The 22,840-nt window shown below is 33.0% G+C and overlaps 1 protein-coding gene across 4 annotated transcripts in view; it reads right to left on the bottom strand.

The window, feature by feature from the left end:
• The window catches only part of LOC109097428 (small conductance calcium-activated potassium channel protein 2), a 36,314-nt gene extending 14,333 nt beyond the window's left edge, over positions 1-21,981 (bottom strand). For 3 of the 4 annotated variants that reach the window (XM_042764847.1, XM_042764851.1, XM_042764849.1), the window contains exons 1-6: positions 21,090-21,981; positions 18,743-18,838; positions 6,426-6,844; positions 5,046-5,187; positions 4,861-4,971; positions 1,199-1,326 (exon numbers count right to left, since the gene is read on the bottom strand). In XM_042764847.1, coding sequence (XP_042620781.1) covers positions 1,199-1,326; positions 4,861-4,971; positions 5,046-5,187; positions 6,426-6,844; positions 18,743-18,838; positions 21,090-21,851 — 1,658 coding nt within the window. In that variant the 5' untranslated portion in view covers positions 21,852-21,981. The remainder of the gene's footprint in view (positions 1-1,198; positions 1,327-4,860; positions 4,972-5,045; positions 5,188-6,425; positions 6,845-18,742; positions 18,839-21,089) is intronic. The other variant, XM_042764848.1, reaches the window with a different exon arrangement.
• Between the last annotated feature and the right edge of the window lie 859 nt (positions 21,982-22,840).

Below are 22,840 nucleotides of genomic sequence, written 5' to 3'. Positions count from 1 at the left end.
CATCTATAGCACAACTGTTCATACCATTTATTTATTTTTCGAACTATTTTGCAATATTCGTCTTTTTTTTTTGTCTGTGTGTTGTTGTTGTTGTCTCTGTGTACTCTGTGTAAAAATTCAGCTTTGCATCACACAATAAATCACATTTTAAAATATATCCAAATAGAAATAATATTTATTATAATATTTTGTCAAATAATAATATTTAACAACATAACAGTTTTTACTGTATTTTTGATCAAATAAATGCAGGCAACATTAAAAATATGAATTAAAAAATCTTACCAACCCCAAACTTTTGAATGGTAACGTATATGATCCTGAAGTATTGTGCACTTGATACACTAATGTGCTTTATAAACATAAAATACAGTTTTATATGATTTAGAAGTTTAACACACAACTTATTCTCATTAAAATACAAAGATAGTAGTAAATAAAATCCGTTAGTTGTAAAAAAAAAAAAAAACACACAAAAAAATTATAAACTAATTTCTATGTGACTGATAGAATTCAGATAGAGTTCAGAGTTATTATTTTTTTCTTACCATTAATGGGCATCTCAACCATTTAGTGGAGGCTTATAATACAAGCTTTGAAATCTTTCTTGTAATGTTTTTCATTGTATTTCTGAGAAAAGAGTGTTTTGTCTGTGGTAAAGTTTTATGGTATAGTGCTTTATAACCCAACAACAAATAGCCTCAATTTCGAGTCAGTATCTCTGAGAGTGGCTGAAAATAAAGCATGGTGAAGAAACTACAAACCCAGAGGGTTTCAGCTGAAATGAGGTGGGTTTATAACCATTTTGCCTTTTGGGTTTCCCAAATAATCAGTCACTGGAAGAGAGTGACATTTACAGGCCACTTATGTCCTCTTTTAGATGGCCCATAAATACCAAGAGTGAGAGTGATGGGGAACAAGCAAGTGTCCTCACTAGTGCCTTACTGAGGGCTGAGTTAACTCCACAATGGAAGAACAGAGCGTCAATACAATGAGCGATACTAAATATTTTAGATCATCAAAACAAATGTGGTACAAATGGATTTACATGTTCAAACACAACAAAATGAATCTGTCATCAGCGGCTCCTACCCTGGGCTACAGGTGTCAAACAATTCAGAGCTCAAAGTGTTTAACTCTCACTGAAAAACAGACACACACATAGCAGTCCTGACGGCTCTCCAGAGGTCTGACTTACTGGTGAATGGCTTGAAGAAACTTGCGTTGATGTTTCCTGACTTTGGCGTGGTCCATCTTCCTCACCAGCTTGGTGTTTTTATAAATGAGCCACGTCTCCCTGAGAACATTAGCAGCTGTGTTTTTCACCTGTGGGAGAGTTATAATTGTAGCATTCAGTGCTCGGTTCTGCTGAGGCATCCTGGGCCTCGATGTTTGAACATGGCTTACTTGGTTTGCATTATACGTTTTAGAATAGCATAAACTTGGGATATCTACTGGAATAATTAGCTTGCTAACAATCAGGTCTAAGATATGTTGTTCTCTTAACTCACAATGTGATTAAGCTAACTAGCTACGCTTTCAGTGCGATAAAAGGACAATCGATGGTATATGCTTTTGCTGAAGCCACCGGCCCAACTTTTTATTTTGTAAATAATTGAGTTCAACATGAAAAACTACATTACCCATGATTCTGCAAAGAAATCGCCACCAATCAGAAAGTCATGACAAATGAACTCTTTCTATATATAACTATATATAAAAACAAACACCTTTAAGACAATTTTTTAAAATGTATCTTTTATTTATCATTATCATTTGACAATTTTAATTTGATTATGTTGTTCGCAATAGTTCATGAGATTGTAGTTCACTGTAGTTCTTTCCCTCACTAAAGCAGTTACTGGGGATGTGATGATTCACAGAGAGACGGTTGAAAATGTATAAAAATATGCAGGGTGCGATTTGTGAGAAAAACAGAGGGGGGGATGCTTTTGAAAATTTTTATGAAATGTTTTTAATACGACGGAAATTGTATTTAGTGTGATCTCAGTTTAATAAAAACATTGTAAGCCTATGTTAGGCCTATTAATTGTAATGATATAATGTCCACGGTTATTCAAACAACAAATTACATCGAGAAAGCGAGCAAAGAACACAACGGAGCTTTTTGAAACTCCGAATCAGTTAAACCATTGTGTCGCAAAATGAATCACTGTTTCGAAACACTCCAATCGGATCGCGTATCGCGAATCATTTGATTCAGATCGGGACGTCAGAGCAGGTTTGCATGATTTTTTTATCCCCACCGGGGATAAAAGTTATTCAGCAGAGGCAGGGATGCATAGACCAGAGGGGGGGAAATCCCCCCCCGGCAAATCGCACCCTGAAAATATGAGTCGATTTAAGTCGGTTTTGATGTTAAAATAATTCGCGGTAGGAATTCATATGACTATCTCTGAGGAGAACTTTAGAAAAGTTAGATGGTATTTTCTTTTCATCTTGCCTCTGTATAATGCATAATATTTATAAGTGCAGCACTTCTTTGTTTACAGCGGTAACCAGTGAAACGCTGTATCTGCTGATCCATGAGCGCCACCTGCTGTCAGAGAGTGAAACTGCATCTCATTCAGCCCATCTGCTGTTTGTTTCATGCAGATTGGTCTATGTAGTAGTTTCACAAAGCTAAAGTCCATTCTGTTTTTGCTTCAAATCTTGAAATTATATCCAATTTAAATAAATAAAAACTGCTCGTGCAGCATGTATGCAGCATCTTTATTTGGATAGTGATGAAAATGCTGTGGTTGCCTCTATTTTTAAATGGAAAGAGCACAGACAAAGCCTTTGTTTATATAGGGCCCTATGATTTCCAGGACGCAGAAAACACGGACGGAATCACGGAATCCAGTCATTAAAACGGAATTCACAGTTTTACGCGGAATGTCACGGAATTTGACAATATTTTGAATGAATTAATCAAAAGTAGGTCATTACACTTAAATCAAATCATGATAAAGACTAGTATCTGTAAATATTGAGCCGCAAAAGTTGATTTAAATATGAATCATCCATGTTCTGCGTGTCTCTGTTAATGAATGACGCAGATGTGCGGTTTAATTTAGTACACACATACTGAAACGCGTGTGATGCTCGCTGTGATTTCAGCATTTGCCGTCTCTCTAAATGAGGACATAAACACACGAACAACATCTCCAGAACTGCTCTGAGAGTCACTTCATGAGCATTTGATTTGAGTAAAACTAGTGTCATATCACAGACACAGAACAGAATTGTAAAGGTATTCATGGCAACCCGTCAAAATAAAAGTCTGTATTGATTTGAAGACATTGTGCCTATTCCTATTTTTCAGTAGAATGTACATAGCCTACTGCTAAAATAATATTTTTTTAAGGAATAATCACACAACATTTCTTCCATGTTTTAATTTTAATAGTAAATCCCCTTTGTTTGCCAAAAAATAAAGTTTGCCTAATTTTCAGTAATTAAAAGATAAATGAAATCAATGTTTTATGACTTCATTTGATAACCAGAAAAATTTTAATACACAACACAGAACTTTTGAGGGAAAAAAAAATTCATAAGGCTACATTAAGATTTTTTTTTTATAAATTAAGTTGTTTAATGCATTCAAATAATAAGACATGCTAAAACACAGAATTTGGTAACAATAACAAATATTAAAATAAAAAATTTAAACAATACATAATTCCATAAACATGTAATTTTTGTAACACTTTTAATAAATTGATGTGAAAATGTTTAAGTTTCATGATTTTAATAAATTAGACTTGCTTGATTAATAAAATTTAATTTAACTATTAAAAAGGAGTCGAGAAAAACTGAAACAGAAAAAACAGAATCCAGAAAAATTAAAACGGAAAAAAATGGAATTGGGAAAAAAATAAAATCAGAATTTAGGAAAAAATAAAATGGATTTCATAGGGCCCTATTTATATGAAAATATCTCTTTAATTTATATCATTTGTTTATTAGATTTGGGATATTATTAAATTTAGTTTTGTTATTTGACATATTTCAGTTTCACAAAGAAATGTGCATCATTTTGTCTGAGAAATAATAAAGGGGCACCTTTTCATTTATAATTTAATCCCATTTTGTTAAAAAAGAAATTGTGAGAAAATCATATCGTGAAATCAGTATCACGGATTATATCGCATTGTGAGTTGAGTGAATCGTTACATCTCTAGCAGTTACGTACACAGTCTTGTACCTTTGTCTTTTTTTGCTTCAAGACAAAGTTTGTAATGTTATGGTTCACCTCGTAACTAGTTGGTTCAGTTCATTGCCTACAATATTTATCTTCTATAACATCCCTATTGAAAAAATGAATGGCTAATATACTTCTGGAACCAAGGCTGCTGAAAATGGAGAAGACACTGTTGCACTGTATAGAGTTTGCTGTTAGCATGTTGCAGAGCATTAACATTAAGCCTCTGTTGGCGTAATTGGCTAATCTTAAAAGAATATACTTCATTTATGTGACAAAGCTTATCTGGCTAACCAAGTAAGCCATGCTTGAAGAAAGAAAACCAGAACATCTAGCCTATTTTTTTTTTGACATTTAGACTCTATTTCTCACATTTCTGTTAGGCCAATGTCGTAACTGCTTTTAACTTTATTATTAGTAATCTTCCTCTCAAAAAGCTTAATTTTTGGTTTATTTTGAAATTCGGGTTACAAAAGAATGTTTTGTAAGCAGGGTGTCACGTTAATAAATTCACACATGTTGTTTATATTTAATAGATGCACATTTATTTCCACTTTGCATAAGCTGGGTATTATTTTCACAGGTTTGCAGGGATTTAAAACAAACTGTGACATACGATGCCACAAGGCTCAGATTTAGGAGTTCAGACTTACCCTTTTTGTCAGCTGGGTGTCCATCATAAAGTTATGTACATGTTTTTCGGCTTTGGTTAATTCCAGTTTTTTTGCGACCACGGCGACCACCAAAGCGGTGCATCCGGCTCCCTGACAAAACAAACAGCCTCCTTAAGCATTCGGTCTAAAACAAAGTCTATGTTACGCTGAGATATGACACTTACCATAATGCCGGTGAGGAGACAGACTCCTTTCCCACAGTATGTATTGGGGACCATATCCCCATATCCAATGGTTAGAAAAGTTATTGAGATCAACCACATGGCTCCAAGGAAATTGCTGGTTACATCCATGTTGTCATGGTATCTAGTAAGGGCGAAATTACATCAGAAATACAACTACAATTACTTTAAACTCATCTATGGCTTAATTGTAAGTCAATCAATCAGCCATGAAAATTGTACTAATTTGTCCCACATTATACGCTCCACTGCAGTAGCTGGACATGCTGTTGTCACTGTAAGCTAATACTTAATTGGCTAATTGAGGGATCTAGCCGAGTTGGGACACAATTGACTCGGTTTCCAAACCTATTTAACTGCTGTTTAAAAGGTTACGCAGCTCTCAGAGGAACTCCAGGTCTGCAACATGAGAGATTTGATACTCTATAGGGTTCACCAGCTTAAGAGAAAGGCACAGTATCTTTTTTTCTCTGAAATGAAGCATTTTTGATACTTAGAGCTCAGTTTCTAGAAAATTGTATAATATATATATACTGTGTATATATATATATATATATATATATATATATATATATATATATATATATATATTTATGTATATATATATATATATATATATATATATATATATATATATATATATATATTATATATATAATATATATATATAATCAGAATTTTTATCATAAAAAAACAAAAATAATATCTAATTGTGTGCATGTGTGTTTTCTAAAACAAATCACCTAGTAAACTGTGAATTACCACAAAATGAATTCATGCAATTAAAATAAAATAAAAATAGCATAATTAAAATAATATTAAAATATAATATAATATAACATAACATTAATGAACAATAGTGTCCTGCTTCCACACACTAAAAAATATCAAAAATTATATCTGGTGTCTGAATAATTTTTGGTTTGTGTATATATATTCTAAAATGTATACATATATTTTCTAAAAAACTCAACAGTAAATGTAAATTACCAAAACATGAATCCATGATAACTGTATAATTTAAAAAATATATAATCTAGTAATAGAATAGATTTTCTAAAATATAAAAAACATATTCTAAAAAATATTACTTAAAAAAAGTGTATTACCAAACCATGAATTCATGAAAATTGTATGTATGACTATATTGTATATGTATATTTATATCTACATTTTCTAAAAAATCTCCAGTTACTCCTAGTAACTGTGAAATATCAAATTAATATTACTATTTCTGTATAACTGTGGGTATATACAAATGGTGTGATTATATTCATACAGTTTTAAGTGTGTCTTCCTCCTAAAATCTCCCCATCAAAACTGACTTCCATAATCTACTGTCAGAGCAACAAAGCAGGCCACCTTTCGCACGCCCTCACAGTCCAGGCGGCGATGATCCACAGAGAAATGGTGAACACCAGCAGCACTGTCCCGGGACAGATAGTCATGAGGGTCTTCATGACAAAGCGTGTGTTGAAGTTTATCTTGTTGAGGGCACCGATACTGCGTGACGACGCATCGGTGAAGAGTTTGCTATGCAGCAGCATGACGCGAGCAATGAGGTACAGACGGAGAAACATGGGAATGGACAGGATGATATCCACATCGGCGTCCGTCTTGGATGGCGCATAGGAAAAGGCGAGCCGTGCTGTCCACGTGAAGGTGTAGTTGCCCGGGATGGGGTGTATGGCGCACACCAAGATCTCCAGACAGATGAAGAAGATGCGCTCGTAGGTCATGGCTATCCTCCAGTCGTCTGCAGCGTTGTCCACCATGAACAGCTATCCGGAGGAAAAAAAACAGAAACAAATTTAAATTAAATAAATACAAGTTAATATTTTATATATATTTTTGCAGTGAGAATTTATTCTGTTCACTAGCTGTAATTTCAGCTTCCGCCAGGGTGCACTGCTCAAAGGCTTCTCTCACGTGTCAGATACAGCCAGGTTTCTCTCCAACTGACCGGCGGACTCTGGAGCCACATAGAAAATCTCCCTCTTTCCCCCTCTCCCCAATCCCATCAATATTTCTGCCCAGTATGGATCTGATTTGATTCACAGCACAACCATTACTGTTCACATTTTCAGCGCCCTTGGTTCCAGAAATGTATTGCCTTTCAGTTTCTCAGTAGGTGTTTCAAATTTTTAATTGATTTTCACATTTTTTCTCAAGGAAGAAATCTCTCAACTAATGCTATAACTGTAAGAAACTCTCTCACTCTCTCACATAATATTAAAAATTAACAACAGAATATTAAAAGTTCAAATTAATAACAGAGCCCAAGCTATTTAACTCAAATGAATTCAATTTCTATTTATTTTCAGATATGATAATAAACACTCAAATAAAAAGTATCTGGTGTACAAACATTTAATGTATAGAAAAATCTATAAAAACATTTTTAAAAATTTACAGTTTTTATAATAACTTTCTAATAATCTAAAAAATGATTTTTCAAAACTTTAAAAAAAAAAAACAAAATCATTCTTTTACACATAAAAATCTAATCCAATATTATGTTTGATTCAATGAGTTTCTTGCTATTTTTTTGTAATTAATTGTGAAATTTTCTATTAATTAAAAAAATCAGTTAACTATATTTCTACTCCAATTCATTGTTGAAATATAAAATAAAATAATAAAATATTTAAAAAAAATTGTTTATTCAATTTGATTTATTCAAACATACTTGACAATAAATTAAATTGAAGAAATTGAAAGCAGAGATTTTGTTTCTTATTAGTTAAGTAAAATGCTTATTAAAATTATAGGAGGCATGCTACAAATAATGTTTACTGAAGTTTTGTTTGCATCAACAGAAAATAACATGGGCTAAAAGATCGATCTTGGGATTTAGCAATCAATATCAATTCATCAAAATGAGGATTGATTAAAATACGTTTCAACCCAGCACTTGAATGACCTACTCATCCCATAGCTCACTGAAAAATCATGTCAATTATTCAAAAACAATAGTAAAATATCAATAGTAACTTATTGATTTTTTTCTATAAAAACAATGCATTTTAAGTGTACTGAGGAATATTATAGTATAGATATATAAAAAAAATGTAAGTGGTTTGAGAGTGCAGGGAATCGCTTTACATTTGCAATGCTGCCAAGCGCTTTTAATGTGCTTTCTGTTTCCACAACAACAGCGACTTCTCTGATTGGTCAAGGTCTTTTCAGCATTATGGGTAATGTAGTTCTTCTTTAGGAATTCTTAAAAAAGAAATTGAAATCACACTGATTTTGATACAGTAGGCTTGTCTTGAGGCGTGATAGGTTTATAAATGTTGCTGTTAAAAATCTACTTCTCTGTGGAGATATTTAAAGAGATTTCACTTCCGGAAGCCATCTGTTTTGCTCAAGCGTTAGATCTCTGCCCTCCTAAACGCTCTGTGCCGATCAGCTGTGGTTTCTTCCTGTGCATTCAATCACTTCAAGGTACCGTCAGCGTGAGATATTTCACCAGAGCGGTGCAGTCAGCACAATTCAAAGGCTTCTGCTGACAGACTTTATCCCACAAGACTGTGGCTATCTGATATGAGAAGAGGTGTAAATGATAAACCCCTGATCCAATATGTGCAAACGGCTTTCCTGCCTTCTTACAGCACAGGGCTATCTCACGAGTAACGAGATACTGCTTCAGTGCTGTCCTGTGGTGTTCTCCTCACACACGTATAAAACCTTAACGTTTGGACAGTTCAGTCACATTTATGGTTAGTTATCTACTTAGTAACATGATCAAAAAAGGGGCAGATCTTTGAATAAATCAAATGACATGAAACCTGGCAGAGGATAAATGGAAATGTTATATAAACCGTCACGCTGCCAAATCACCAAATAACCTTGATTTAGATTTGGAGTTCCTAATCTCTAAATTCATCATTAAGAAAAAGAGCTCCACTTCTGGAGGTAAATGAGATTAATAACCCAGATCATATATTCAGTGACAATGCATTAAAACATTAAGTAAATCTGAGTGCTGCTTGACCGTACGAAGATATGTTGAAGGGACTTCCAGTGCATTGCTATGCTGTTGCTAATGGCTTCTGAATAGTTATTAGCACATTGCTGTGCTGTTGCTACCATAGATATGTATTTGTAGATTCCACACGTCGACACGTCCGCCATCTTGGAACGGTCACCGTGTCGTCACTCACAATATAAATCAATTTTTCCAAGATGCCACAACATTGCATAGTCTCTGGATGTTAAAACCTCCAAGATTTCAATTCCTGAAGAAACAGACTAACCGTTGAATAAATGTAATAATTGCTTGCTTGCATAATTGCTATTTTTTATTTAGGCTCATTATGCACTAATATAACAATATACAGTTTAAAATAAACCGCAATATTTACCTAAATTATATTCACTAAAATATTTTAATATAAGATTTTTTTTTTTTTAAATGTTGCTGTTTATTTTATGTATTATCATATTAGTGCCACAAAATAAAAAAATAAAAAATATTAAACATCCTTATTCAAAAACCAAAAAACCATAAAAATAAAAATATTTTTTTTTTTTTTTTTTTTTTTTTTACAGAATTTTACTTTTTTTACATTGTACTTTGCTAGATGAAATGATGGGGGGGAAATGCAAATACATAAATATTGATATATATCATAAAAAGGCAGAACAATATTGGGACTGAAAAATATTGAGCTATTTTGCAAAGTCTTGCTTATTTTTTTTATAATGCTTTAGAATTTAAACTTATATATTTCATTTGGTTTTTATAGCAAAAACAGCATTAGAGTCATTATGTTAGATTAATTTACAGTACATCAATCAGTTCCAGCCGTCCATTTCAAATCAATGTATCAATTCAGAACTCGACTAAATTCAATAAATTGCTTATATTATATTTAAATTGTTCATGTGTCATTTTTTATATATTAAAATGATTATATTTGTCATATTGGTTCATAAAGGACCTACCTTTAAATTAATGATTAATAATCATTCTTTATTAGTGAAACACTTTAAACTTTTACAGTTTACAGTTTTTACTTTTTACACTAAATATACTAAATGCACTTGGCTACAAGTTGTTGATTATGGTTTAACTGACTGAATTATTTTAAGTCATTTTATAGCAAAAACATAAATATTGAGATATTAATCATATATTGAACTATTTTGCAAAGCCTTAGTATGAGCAACAATTATTAATGGTAATATTAATGCTTGCTTTGCAATCATCGCTACAAATGAATTACAAAGAACTTTAGTCAGATGGATTGGTATTTTCAAGGGTTTTAAAAATTTTCTGAGCACTAAATTTCTTCAGTGACAATTATTTTAAGGTATCACAATTGTTATATAATATAAAGATTATCTATATAAAAAACATTTATGTAATTGTTTTTTAAATAAATACAAATATTTTGTTTTATAGCAAAAAGAGCATTAGATTCATAAGAGCCTGAATTAAAATGATTAAATATCAATCTTCATTAACTACTTTTTTACATTAAATATATTAAATGAACTTAAAAGTTGAAATAATGGTTTTACCTGACGAAAAACAAATTTTGAGCTATTTTGCCCAAACTTATTTGAGAAATAATAATTAATGGTGAGAGTAATGATTTCTTAAGCAACCATCACTATAAATCTTGTATCATTTGGACAGAAAATAAATCTTCATGCCTCAAAGATTTTAGAAGGGTTTTTTTATGCCAAAAGACTGTAATGACAAAATAAACATTTCATTTTTAGACCCTTTTAATACCACCTACACATGTTAGTCACATGAATCACACGGCCTCAAAATATGACACTAATCCGTCATATTCATACGACGCACATGCAAGCACAAAACACATACTCCTACAACATATCCTAATTCAAACATAGCAACAAAAAAAAAAACATCAAAAACATGGGATTTTATCAAAAATAAAATCAGGTCTCACGGGTAAAAGAATCAAACCTAATCATTCCCGTCTTCACCAACTCATGACAGAAATCGTAAGACCAGAAGAAAGGGAGATTTTAGACCAGACAAGACACATCATGTGTCCTAAAAGGCCTGACAATTGCCAGAGATGCTGTAACATTAACCAGCCTGTCTGTTAGTTTAGGCTGTTGTTCGACTTTCCGTGTGAGTGTAACTTAGACAGCGAAACACAAGCTGGCTTCCCGAACGGTGACAGACGCTATCTTACTCAAAGCTTAGCAACAACAACAACCACCAACAAACCACATAGCCTGCATATAGGATGATAAGCGTGAAGCTTTAATTTTGTGTATATGAGCAAAACATGTCACGGAGGCACCGCTTTCAACTTACTAGCTTCAAAACGGAGCAATTAAACATTTAAAATGGGTTATGTAAGGAAACCTAGTTGGTAGGTAAAACCAATTATGGTAATGGACGACCTGCAATACAATACTCAAGGGTGCTTCACCTTCAAGCATCCAATATTCCTAGCGAGTGCTTGAGCGGGTAGTTATGGAAAAATGCTGAATTTGACAACAGAGGGGAAGGTGCACGTGTAATGGCCTGGTTACAACATCTAAGGGTCGTACCTGATAACCTCAACAAGTCTGAGAGCGTGACTGCGGCGACTCATTCAACCACGACAAAGCAGAAGTGCAAAATATAGATACAAATCATTCTAAAAATAATAACTGAGCAAATAAAATTTCTTGCCTTCGGTTAAAGCATTACAAAGAATTTTAGTAAAATGGAATGGTATTTTTTTTAAATTCCAAGCACTAAATTTCTTCAATACCAATTATTTTAAGGTATGAAAACTGTTGAAAATAATCGTTTATAATGTTTTGTAATACCTTAGAATTTATACTTGAGCAATAGCATGAGCAATAATAATTAATGCTTGCTTTAGCATAATACTAGAAAAAAAGTCAGATGGATTGGTAATTTTTTTAGGGATTTTTAATTTTTTTGCGCACTACATATATCTATATATATATCTATATCTATAATATATATATATATATATATATATATATATATATATATATATATATATATATATATATATATATATATATATATAGCAAAAACAGCATTAGAGTCATTAAGTTTGATTCATGTCCATTTCAAATCAATAAATCAATTCAAAACTCAAATCAGTGATTTAATATTTTTCTATAATACCTTACATTTTTATAATACCTTAACATTTATATTTAAACAATTTAAATTTTAAGCTTTTGTAGGAAATTAGAGTTGCATTAGACTTGGTGAGTTTGATTCATTTGCACGACACATTTGAACTGATTCAATTCACAACTCAACGACTCGCTTGCATATTTACTCAAGAATATTCATGTGGTATTTTTCATCTACTCTATTAAAGTGTTACATTAAAATATAATCCAGGTTAATATTGTAGAGTGCATATAGAAAATAAATGTAAATTAATAAATATCATTCTTGTGTTTGTTTCATTAAAACAGACAGCATGCCATGCTTATTTTTAAACAACAATTTTTACATAGTATTTTATTGTTGTATTGGTTTTTGAATTCCCCTTTTAAGTAACGTATAACAATTATTTCAAGAAAATGAAATTATTGAAAATTATTTTTGTTTATAATGTTGTGTTTAAAATGATCATTTCTGATATAATGCATTTTCTATGAATAAATTACAGTACAGAAATAGAAATTGTATGGCTGTACTGAACAATTTATTCTTTAAAATATGTAATTTTGAATTTCTGAATTTTTCTCAAGTCTATTAATGTTACAGCTACATTTGGTGTAGATAAATTGCTATATCAAAGAGTGCAGGTAGATTTGCAGTAGTAGCTCCATCACCCCCGGCCTCCTCTAATACAGTTGTGGTAAGTCCTATGAGATACAGCGCTCAGCCCGAATGATGGATGAAAATCTGGCTTTGGCAGAGCATGTGCATTAATGAAAACCGCAATAAAAAAGGCCTAAACTGATCAGCGCACCACAAGGTCGATGGCTCTTCTGAAGCAGCCACACTCACTGTTGCTTTACCAGACCTGAAGTCTATTAAAACACAGCGACAATACAGTAATCTATCAAACACGTGTCTGTACAGGGGGCTCGGTTTTTTGCACTCCTGTTTTCGCCTCGCGTCGACTTGACAAGGGCATGGACAAAAGGTTGTCTGCCTTTGTGCTCTGTCTGTCTAGTAGGGAGCAGGGATTAGTTACTGGTTTCAGAAGAGCTCAATATAACTAATGGAGCATGGCTCAATATTTAATCTGTGTAATGTAGAGAATGGGAACATGTATCTTGTCGCTAAGAAAATAAATTGCTCGATCTCATTAGAAAATTAGGTAGAGAGGTTCAGCCCAATTACAAATTTACGCAATGGTTAATTTATGATATCAAAGTGGGTTCTAAGAGGCCACTTTGCTAAGTAAATCCTCAGTTGTAGGTTGCTTTCAGCTTTCAAGTTTCTTTGAAGGAGGACCCGCATGCTTTCAGAGTTTGCATTTGTGTAATTGAACGCTGTCAGAAAAGAATGACAGCTGTTGTATTATTAAGTTAACTGTACCTTAATTTAACTCTTTTCTCTAGCAATTTCAATTAAACATAGATAAAATAAAATAATAAAACATAAAAGCCAATGGTTGCCACATATGAAATTAATTCAAGTAGTAAAACGACTTCGTTTAATTTTACTTCTATAATGTAACTTATCTCAGAGAAAAAAAAAACTGAACACTTTATCTCTCTTCTCTAGTGATTCAAATGCAAAATTAAATTACATTTTTAATAATATTACATTTTTAATTAAATTAAATATTAAGGAATTGTATATTCTATTCCTTCTACAAAAATAGTAGTAAAATGTTTTGGTAAACCAGGGAAGAGTAAAAACTGAAACTGAAGAAAGTCGTAACTGAAAATTATTTCTATAATATTCTGTCTGAGATGATGATATTTAATAATTTTCTATGGACTAAATTGCAGTGTAGATGCTCTAGAAATGATATGCCATGCTTATTTTTAAACAACTATTTTTGAATAGTATTTTCGTCTTGTATTGGTTTTTGAATCCCCCTTTTAAGTAATATATAACATTTATTTCAAGAAATTTGAATATTTGAAATTATTTTTTGTTCATAATGTTATATAATTTCTGATATAATACATTTTCTATGAATAAACAGAAATAGAAATGTAAATATTAAGGAATTGTATATTATATTCCTTCTACAAAAACATTACAAAGAATAGAAGTAAAATGTTTTGGTAAACCAGAGAAGAGTGAAAATTGAAATTGAAAAAGTCGTAACAGAAAATTATTTGTATAATATTCTGTCTAAAATTATGATAACTTTTTATTCTAATTTTCTATGGGCTAAATTATAGATGCTCTAGAAATAAAATGAAATGAAATTACTGTTGATCCCATTCCTTATACTAAAACATTACAGAGAATAGTAGTAATATATATATATATATATATATATATATATATATATATATATATATTTGGCACACTAAATTTCTTAAAATTAAAATTTTTTTTAAAGATATTTTAATATGTGAAATTATGGAAAATTATTTGTATAATATTCTGTCTGGAATTATATCTTTCTATTCTAATTTTCTATGGACTAAACTACAGTGTAGATGCTCTAGAAATGAAATGAAATTACTGTTGATCCTATTCCTTTAAAAAACATTACAGATAATAGTAGTAAAATGTTGTTGTTGTTTTTTGCACACTAAATTTCTTCAAATGGCAATTATTTAAATATATTTTAATATGTAAAATTATGAAAATTTATTTTTATAATGTTTTTTCTAAAATTATAACACCTTAGACTTTTCTAAGAGCTAACTTACAGTATAGATGCTGTAGCAATTTAACAAGTTAAATAAAAATTATCAAGGAATTGTAGATTCTATTCCTTCTACTAAAACATTATAGAATAGTAGTAACATGTTTTGGTAAATCAGGGAAGAGTGGAAGAATTTTTATTAATTTGCCTTTTTGTGCACTAAATTTCTTTAGCTGACAATTATTTTAAGATATTTAAAATATTTGAAATTATTGATATTTTTATAATGTTCTGTCTAAAATTACAACACCTTAGAATTTTCTCTGAGCTATATTACAATATAGATGGTCCAGTAATTTAAACAATTCGATTAAGCTAAATGAAACATTAAATTAAATTAAATTTAAAGCCAGCATCTTTTATTTAAATCTTATAATCTCTATACTGTAATGCAGCTCAGTGAAAACTCAGGGGTCAGTGGTGAGGGATGGATACATGACACTCGGCAGTCATCTCAGGTAGAGTTAGTGGTCACAGAAAAAGGCAGTTCACATCCTCTATAGTGCTCCAGCACTGCTCACATGCACTCATCACCTGTCTCTTTCCTAAACATGCACTGACATTATCAAGTATTAGACATCCCATAATACAGGCGATTTGTGGTTCAACTACAGCTAACAACCATATTATTAACTGATAAATTGCTGGTACCAAAATATTTCGTATGAATATGGCTATGATATGCGTGTATTTGTAATATGTAGGGCCCCCGCCTGGTCCCTTCAGAGAGGCACATTTCTCTGGTAAAGCATTCCCATGATTGATGTCCCTCAGAGACTTGTGGTGGGCCCTAAATATTACAGAGAGCGCAACTGGCTCATGAATACATGCTGTTATAATTCAACAGTGTGAAAAGTAATAAAACTGCTCAGGCTTTTATGGTTGCAGAGCCAGGGCTCTTAATGGCTTTTTTGGGGAGGGAAATTTGCATGCATATTACAAAACAGTGATGTTGTTTCATGTACATGCAGATATGTACAAACCCATGTGTGTTATTCCATATACTGTACTGTCACAATTTTATGTTGCAATTTGATTGAATTTCTAAAACATCTAAACAACAGTAATGCACGCTTATTTGTATGCAGAGTAGAAGCATTATTGTATTAAAGTGACAGTGCACCCAAAAATGACAGATTCAAATCCATACTTTGCATTCAAGATAAAAGTTTTATCTGTGCATGCATTGCCTGGGAATTGAACTCATGTGCTCGGTGTTGCATGTATTACTTTCTGAGCTTTCTGAGGAGACTTTTGTGGAGTTTGGCACAAGCTGTGTAAATCATCATCTAAATCCACTGTATGGAAAAGAGCAGCTTGAACATTCTGTCAAACCTCTCTTTTTGTGGTTTACAACTGTTTAACTGTTATTCATTTTTATTAATCTATTATTTTCACAGGCCTGCAAATCACAGTTTTAAAACTTAAATTTTCTATGACCATTGGAGTCCTGAAAGAATAAATATGAAAGAAAGATTTTAATTTCTGCTGACTATTTCTTTTTTAACACAGAGAAACATGATCATATCTAGTGAGTTGAAAAGGTCCACTTTCTACACCCTCCATCTTTTTCATCAGTGCAACAGAGGTCATCGGCCAGCAGAATGTTTTTTATCTAAGGCAGATTGTCTGGTTTTGTTGTCATCAGATTGCACGGTTTCTCATTACTCTGCTATGCCAACAACACCTAATTGCCTTCACCTCAATGGCCACACTGAGGAAATCTCTCTGACATCTCTGCTGGATGGCTGTTCATCACCTGCGCTCTTGGCAAGGCTGAGTACTTGAATTCAAAGTTTCTTCCATCCCTGTTGAAGGTCAATTTTTTTCGCCTTCTTGTTTTGCCATCCAATCAAAAAAAATCCATGTAAAAAAATATTATGACAAAAAACATTATTTGTTTTTATGCACAATTTTCCAGTACACACACACAACTATGCTTTGATAGTAGCTGTATAAATGTTTTGTTCTGCAAAATAAAGTCTGGAAACTGTTGCTGCAAACTAAAACCCTGTGTTACGCACTTGCACAGGTGACTAAGAAAAAAAAACACTAATCTTATTCCCCTTCATTCTGACCACACACACTATTAACTAATGTCTCCGTTCTGCCAAAAGCACTAAGATCTTGTTGGCACTATGTACTTACTGGCAGTACAAGCTTATCGCCACTCCTTGGCCTTATCCTTGATTTATATATTTTGCTATTAATGTAAATATTAGTCAAACCCAAAATATCCACTTTGGTATGATAGCATCAGCCAAGAAAATAATTTTTCTCATTAGCTGGCCCGTTGATTTTGCCTACAGCTGTCTAAAGCAATGCCTTTAACCTTTGACAAGGTGGGAAATTCAGATTTTTTATTTGGTCAAAATAAAAATATAAATGGACAATTTCCAAAAAACTTCGACCTAATCCTTCATAGAATTAAACAATACATTTTACTGAGAAAATTAGTTTTTTGTTAAATTATGCAATTTATTAATATACTGGTGTGTAAAATAGGCAAACATGCATATATAAATATTTTGAAGAAAAACATATTATTTTAAGTTAAATAATTAAGCTGAAATTAGGCTTTTACAGCCATGAAATTCAAAACCCAGGCAGTAAACTTGACTGCTGAAATGTATGTAAATCAATGTGAAATTGACCCATCATTAAATCCATCCCAAAAGAAATCAACAGTGATATTTCTCTACTGGACAAGCCACACATGGTTTCACTTCATAATAAGCCTGTCTGATTCAACTTAAATAAGATATTTGTCTCTATTTGCAAGTTAAATTAAATAATAATAAATAAGTAAATGAATTTTTTTTTTTACAGGATTCCTGTACACTTTTTGACAACTAGGTTAGACTTTAATGCACATAAAAAAGTGATTTCTGTTATATAAGATACTATTTAGTTTATTTAAGATTTTATTACTTAATTTTATATTAACTAAGTTGCTTATTAATTTAATAAGGCTTGCAAATAACAGTTCACTGAAATTTTCTGGTTTTCTATGACCATGGGAACCCTGAAAGAAGTATATGAAAGAGGGAAAAAGAAAGAAGTGGAATAAATCAAATAAGCCTTTGATGCTACATTTCTTTGGCTGCAGAGTATTTTAAGAAACATCATGAAGACTTCAGAAATTTACAGGATTTCATCCTCGCCAACACAAACTAAAAGACATATTTTTTTGTTAATGCATTACAATGGAGATATGGATGCTGAATTGTATGAAATTCACCAGTAATACAACAATTCACTGGTGCAAGGTCATAGGACTGAGTGCTTTCCAAGTATTATAACCATCAAGTCAAGTTCTTTCTCTCAACAAATATGGACAAAAACTGCATTAAGTGCAGATTTGGACACTTACTAATACCAATATGGAGAAACTATACAGAAAGCCTCCATACTTAATCTATAAAATACATTTCTGGTGAGAAGTGCAAGTCCGACTCAACACAGTTAATAGACTGTGAATCTCATGTTGTGCTCTAGTAGACTTCTGTAATGATTTTATGAAGATTAATAAATACTCAAAGTAAGTCTAAGTTTATTAGGAAAAACATCCGTTCAACCTGGTCTTGTCTATTCGACAGGCTAATAAGCTGTGAACGGCTACTGTTAAACCAGGTCAACGAGCCACTGACAGGATTTCATGGAGAGGATGCATGCTATTGAAAGTAATCCGATTGTAATTCTATGGTAATGGGGATCATTTCAAGCACAATGTGTTGAGCATTAGTCTGGAGGAGAGAATGTGTTCAAAACTAAAAACCTTCTGTGAAAAACCACCAAAATTAACATGACAGTAAAGTGAAAACACAGTAAACAGCTCTTAATTATTTTTAAAAGAGTTACCTGGATTTCCCTGGCATGATATATGATAATCAACCCAAGAAGAATGATTGTAGAAAGGCTTATCAGGCATTTTAGGGCTAAAGAATACAGTGACTCCTGAAAAAAAAGAAGAGAAGGACAAATTCAACTCATTTGGATTAGTCGGTTTAAAAATGCACTACAATTGCAAATCGATTAAACATGCAAAAATATTAATGCAACACATTACTGTTTTGTGTTAATGATTCTGAGACTTTTGTGAGTGTTTGGATTAAGTTACACCTTCCTAAAAACATCATAACACAAGCACCAATGCAAGCACATCTGAGACCATCACATAATTTAAGTGAAATTATTTCATTTTCAACATACTGTATATTGACAAAACAATATGATGTCATTTATAAGACACATTATGATTGATTTTCCTGGCGTCACTCTTACAGGAAGACACGTGTGGGGATGTGTTCCTCGGATTGCACTATTAAAGTCATTCTGATGCAGATAAACAGCTGCTTTTTGTTCACAGATCAACCACCTAACAGTTTTACAATAAATCAAAAAAATATGAATGCTGTCAGTTGAAAGCTCTGTTGCAAAATGAATTGCAGTAATGCATATCCTCTTTGAGACTTTTATAGATAGAGGCATCAATTATATTACTATGATTATTTAATTATTTTAAAGCACTTTTAGAAATAATAATACTTTTATACACAAATAACACAATTATGGTTCTTTTTTTACCCCAGTAATATTTTACAGAAAGTCCAAGAAAAAGAGCGCACAATTGACTCTAAAAGTGATGACAGGCTAGAATTATTACAGCAAAAGATACATAATAATTACTAACTCAGTTTGAGTTTCTAAGAGTTTCAACTTGATGAATGAATTACAGTTAGTTCTGGTATTTGATTGGTCGAGCTTCCCAATAGTGCTGGTATTGATGGTAACAACATTAGGAAGTCTCACTGTTTGCCTGCGCTGTAAAAAATGGTTGTGATTTTAACAGTAAAAGAGTGTAAAAATGCTACAGTAAAAACCTGTTAATTGCTAAACAGTAAGTTCCCATACTATAAACGGTGAATAACTGTGATTACATTTAATGTAATTGACAATAAAATACTGTTACAATTACAGTTTTTGGAAGTGAAAAAGAACGTCATTGTATAATTTACAGTAAAAAAAACGTAAATTGACACTCCCAGAATTCCCTAAATGACATCACATTTGATATTTTTTCGTTGAAATAACTGTTTCTTCTCAGTTTTTTTCTAATCAGTTGTGTACATTAGGGTTTTATCTTGCATCTTATAACGTTAAATTAATGTGTATTGCATTATTTCAGCATAATGTGTAACACGTGATGCTCTCTCTCTCTCTCTCTCTCTCTCTCTATATATATATATATATATTATAATATATATATATATATTATATATATATATATATTATGCTCATCAAGGCTGGATTTAAAAAAATCAAAAATACAGAAAAAAAACAGTAAATGTTATTACAATATAAAATAATAGTTTCCATTTTAATATCCTTTAAAATATGATATATATATATATATATATATATATATATATATATATATATATATATATATATAATATATATATATATATAGTATTTCCCTTGTGGAAAGGCTGTTTGAGCTTTCATCATGTGACTGTCTCATCATCACCTGTGTTTGATGATTGTCAGTGCATTTCAGTGGCACAAAACAGATATTAGTACTTCACTGGGTTGGTATATTTACATTATATATCATTCGTTTACAGTAAAGTTCTGGCAACCACTGCTGCCGGTATTTTATCGTAAATGTTACTGTTTTTATTTATTTATTTTTACAATGTGTATTTGCGTCATTCCAGGGTTTTCCCTCCCGAACAGAGTCGGATGCGTGTAATTTTTGCATTCATTAATATTATGTGTTTATTGAGCTGTTTAAATGTAATTTCACCCGCGTTCAAATCACAGCAATGATGATATACAAAAGGACAGCACTCCCTGCTCGTGTGATAGTGCTTGAATATGTCCTTCATAAAAGAACATACATTTTCAATCAATTTTAAGATTTTTGTTGTTGTTGTTGTTGTTGTTGTTATATTGGAACAATTTTACGTAGCTAAACAATTCCACAGAGGAAAACTGACGAAGCAAAGCGTCTTCCAGTAAACGTGACCTTGCCACAGTTTTTAATTCATCCATCCGCACCGCGCACTTTCCAAACTTGTAGTTTTCCCTCTCCCTGTCCCTCTCTCTCTCTCTCTCTCTTTCTCGCCAGCAGGCAGATCGGACTTAATGAATTCTGACCTACATGGGGGGACCTGCAGGATTTGGGGACTATTAGGTTACGCACCTTTCCGTAAGCTCCCCACGAGAGTTCAGTTTCAATGACCATCACCACGATCCCAAACATCCCAAAGATGAGCGCGTAGTCGCTCAGACGCTTTCTTTTCTCAAACAGGGCCCTCCTGTGCCCGAGCTTCTGTCCAATGTTCTGGTTCTTTTTTTTGCCCGATTTGCTGCCCCCGTGGCTACATCCACCTCCTCCTCCCCCGTCCCCCGCCGAGTAAGGCATGAGGGTGGTGGAGTTGTTCTCCGGCTTGGAGGCGAGCGTGTCGGACGCGTCCGCCGCAGACACGGGTTGCAGTGGCTGGGACTCCGAATCAAACTCGTGCAGGTTTCTGCGGGACGAGCTCAAGTTACTGAGCGCCGGCCGCATCACGCCGCCGTTGTATCTGCAGCTGCTCATGGCTATTTGGGTGTAAGAGTTACTCTCTCTGTGGCTGCTGGCCGGACTGCCCCGAATCTGCTGCCGGTTGTGATCGCGATGAGGATGATGATGGTGTCTGGATGAACTACCATGACTAGAGGGCGTGAACTCGCTGTACTGAGCGCCTTGCCTGGTTGAAGATGAGACGGACGGTGTCCTTAAAGTTCCCAGCGGCGTCCCGTGCAGAGGCTGGCTTTTTCTGGCATCCTCGCAGGTGGAGGAGTTGTTGCAGGTGCAGTGCCTGATGGAGCGCTCTTCCTCCCGTCCGCAGTAGTGCTGCTGGTACTTATAGTGCTGCTGCTGCTGTGGATAGAAATCGTTCTGCAACTGCAATGGGGTTTCCATCTCAGAGCTGCCGTTTAAAGCAGAGCCCCGTGCATGCACCCTACCGAGGGGGCGTTGTGATGAGTAACGGAGGATAAAAGCTGGCGCGAGGTTGGACCCACCTCGGCTTCTGTAGAAGTGCGAGCGCGCTCCCGATTGGCCGAGCGACCCAAAACAACTGGGCTGACGTCACGCGTGGAAGGTGGCAACATGCGGTTCAAATGTGCAGGTATTCACAACTCACTGTTTACTCAAGATCTTATAGGGCTCTGACTTGTGAGGTATCATATTTATGGTGGTTGCTATATGAATGCGTGTTTCATAATGAATTTAATTGGATTTCTTTTTAAATGTAAATTAAATGCATATGCAAATAGTAAAGATTTTTTTTAGAGGGGTTTGTTAAAAATTATGTTACACCATCAAAATCTGTCAACAATTACGCAATCATTTAAAAAAAAAAAAAAAATCACCGAGCTGATCTGACATATGCATACCTTAATTTTTAAATAGTCAAATAGGTGCATTTAGCTTCTTTAATTCAATACTATGAACTACATATATATATATATATATATATATATATATATATATATATATATATATATATATATATTTAACAGTCAACGAGTCAGTCTTGTTTGCAAGAAGAGTCCACAAGAGAAATGTCAACACACAATTCAATTTACGCAAATTACGTTATTGTAACTCAATTCTTTCATTTTGGCAACGCAATCATTTAAAAAAAAAAAATCACCGAGCTGATCTGACATATGCATACCTTATTTTTAAATAGTCAAATAGGTGCATTTAGCTTCTTTAATTCAATACTATGAACTACATTAATAAAGTGATTAATTCAATAACTCACTCATTATACACAAAAGGCTTTCACTTGTAATGATGTTACCTGCAGAAAGTACCGAACGCATTTAAATGTATTGGTTTAGTGAACCGATTCAAAAGATCCGATTCAGTGAGATGAATCAAAATCGCCACTGGTCACCTAT

Source organism: Cyprinus carpio, chromosome A10 (assembly GCF_018340385.1).
Source record: "Cyprinus carpio isolate SPL01 chromosome A10, ASM1834038v1, whole genome shotgun sequence".
Lineage (NCBI taxonomy): Eukaryota > Metazoa > Chordata > Actinopteri > Cypriniformes > Cyprinidae > Cyprinus > Cyprinus carpio.
This window is presented reverse-complemented; position numbering and strand designations above follow the sequence as displayed.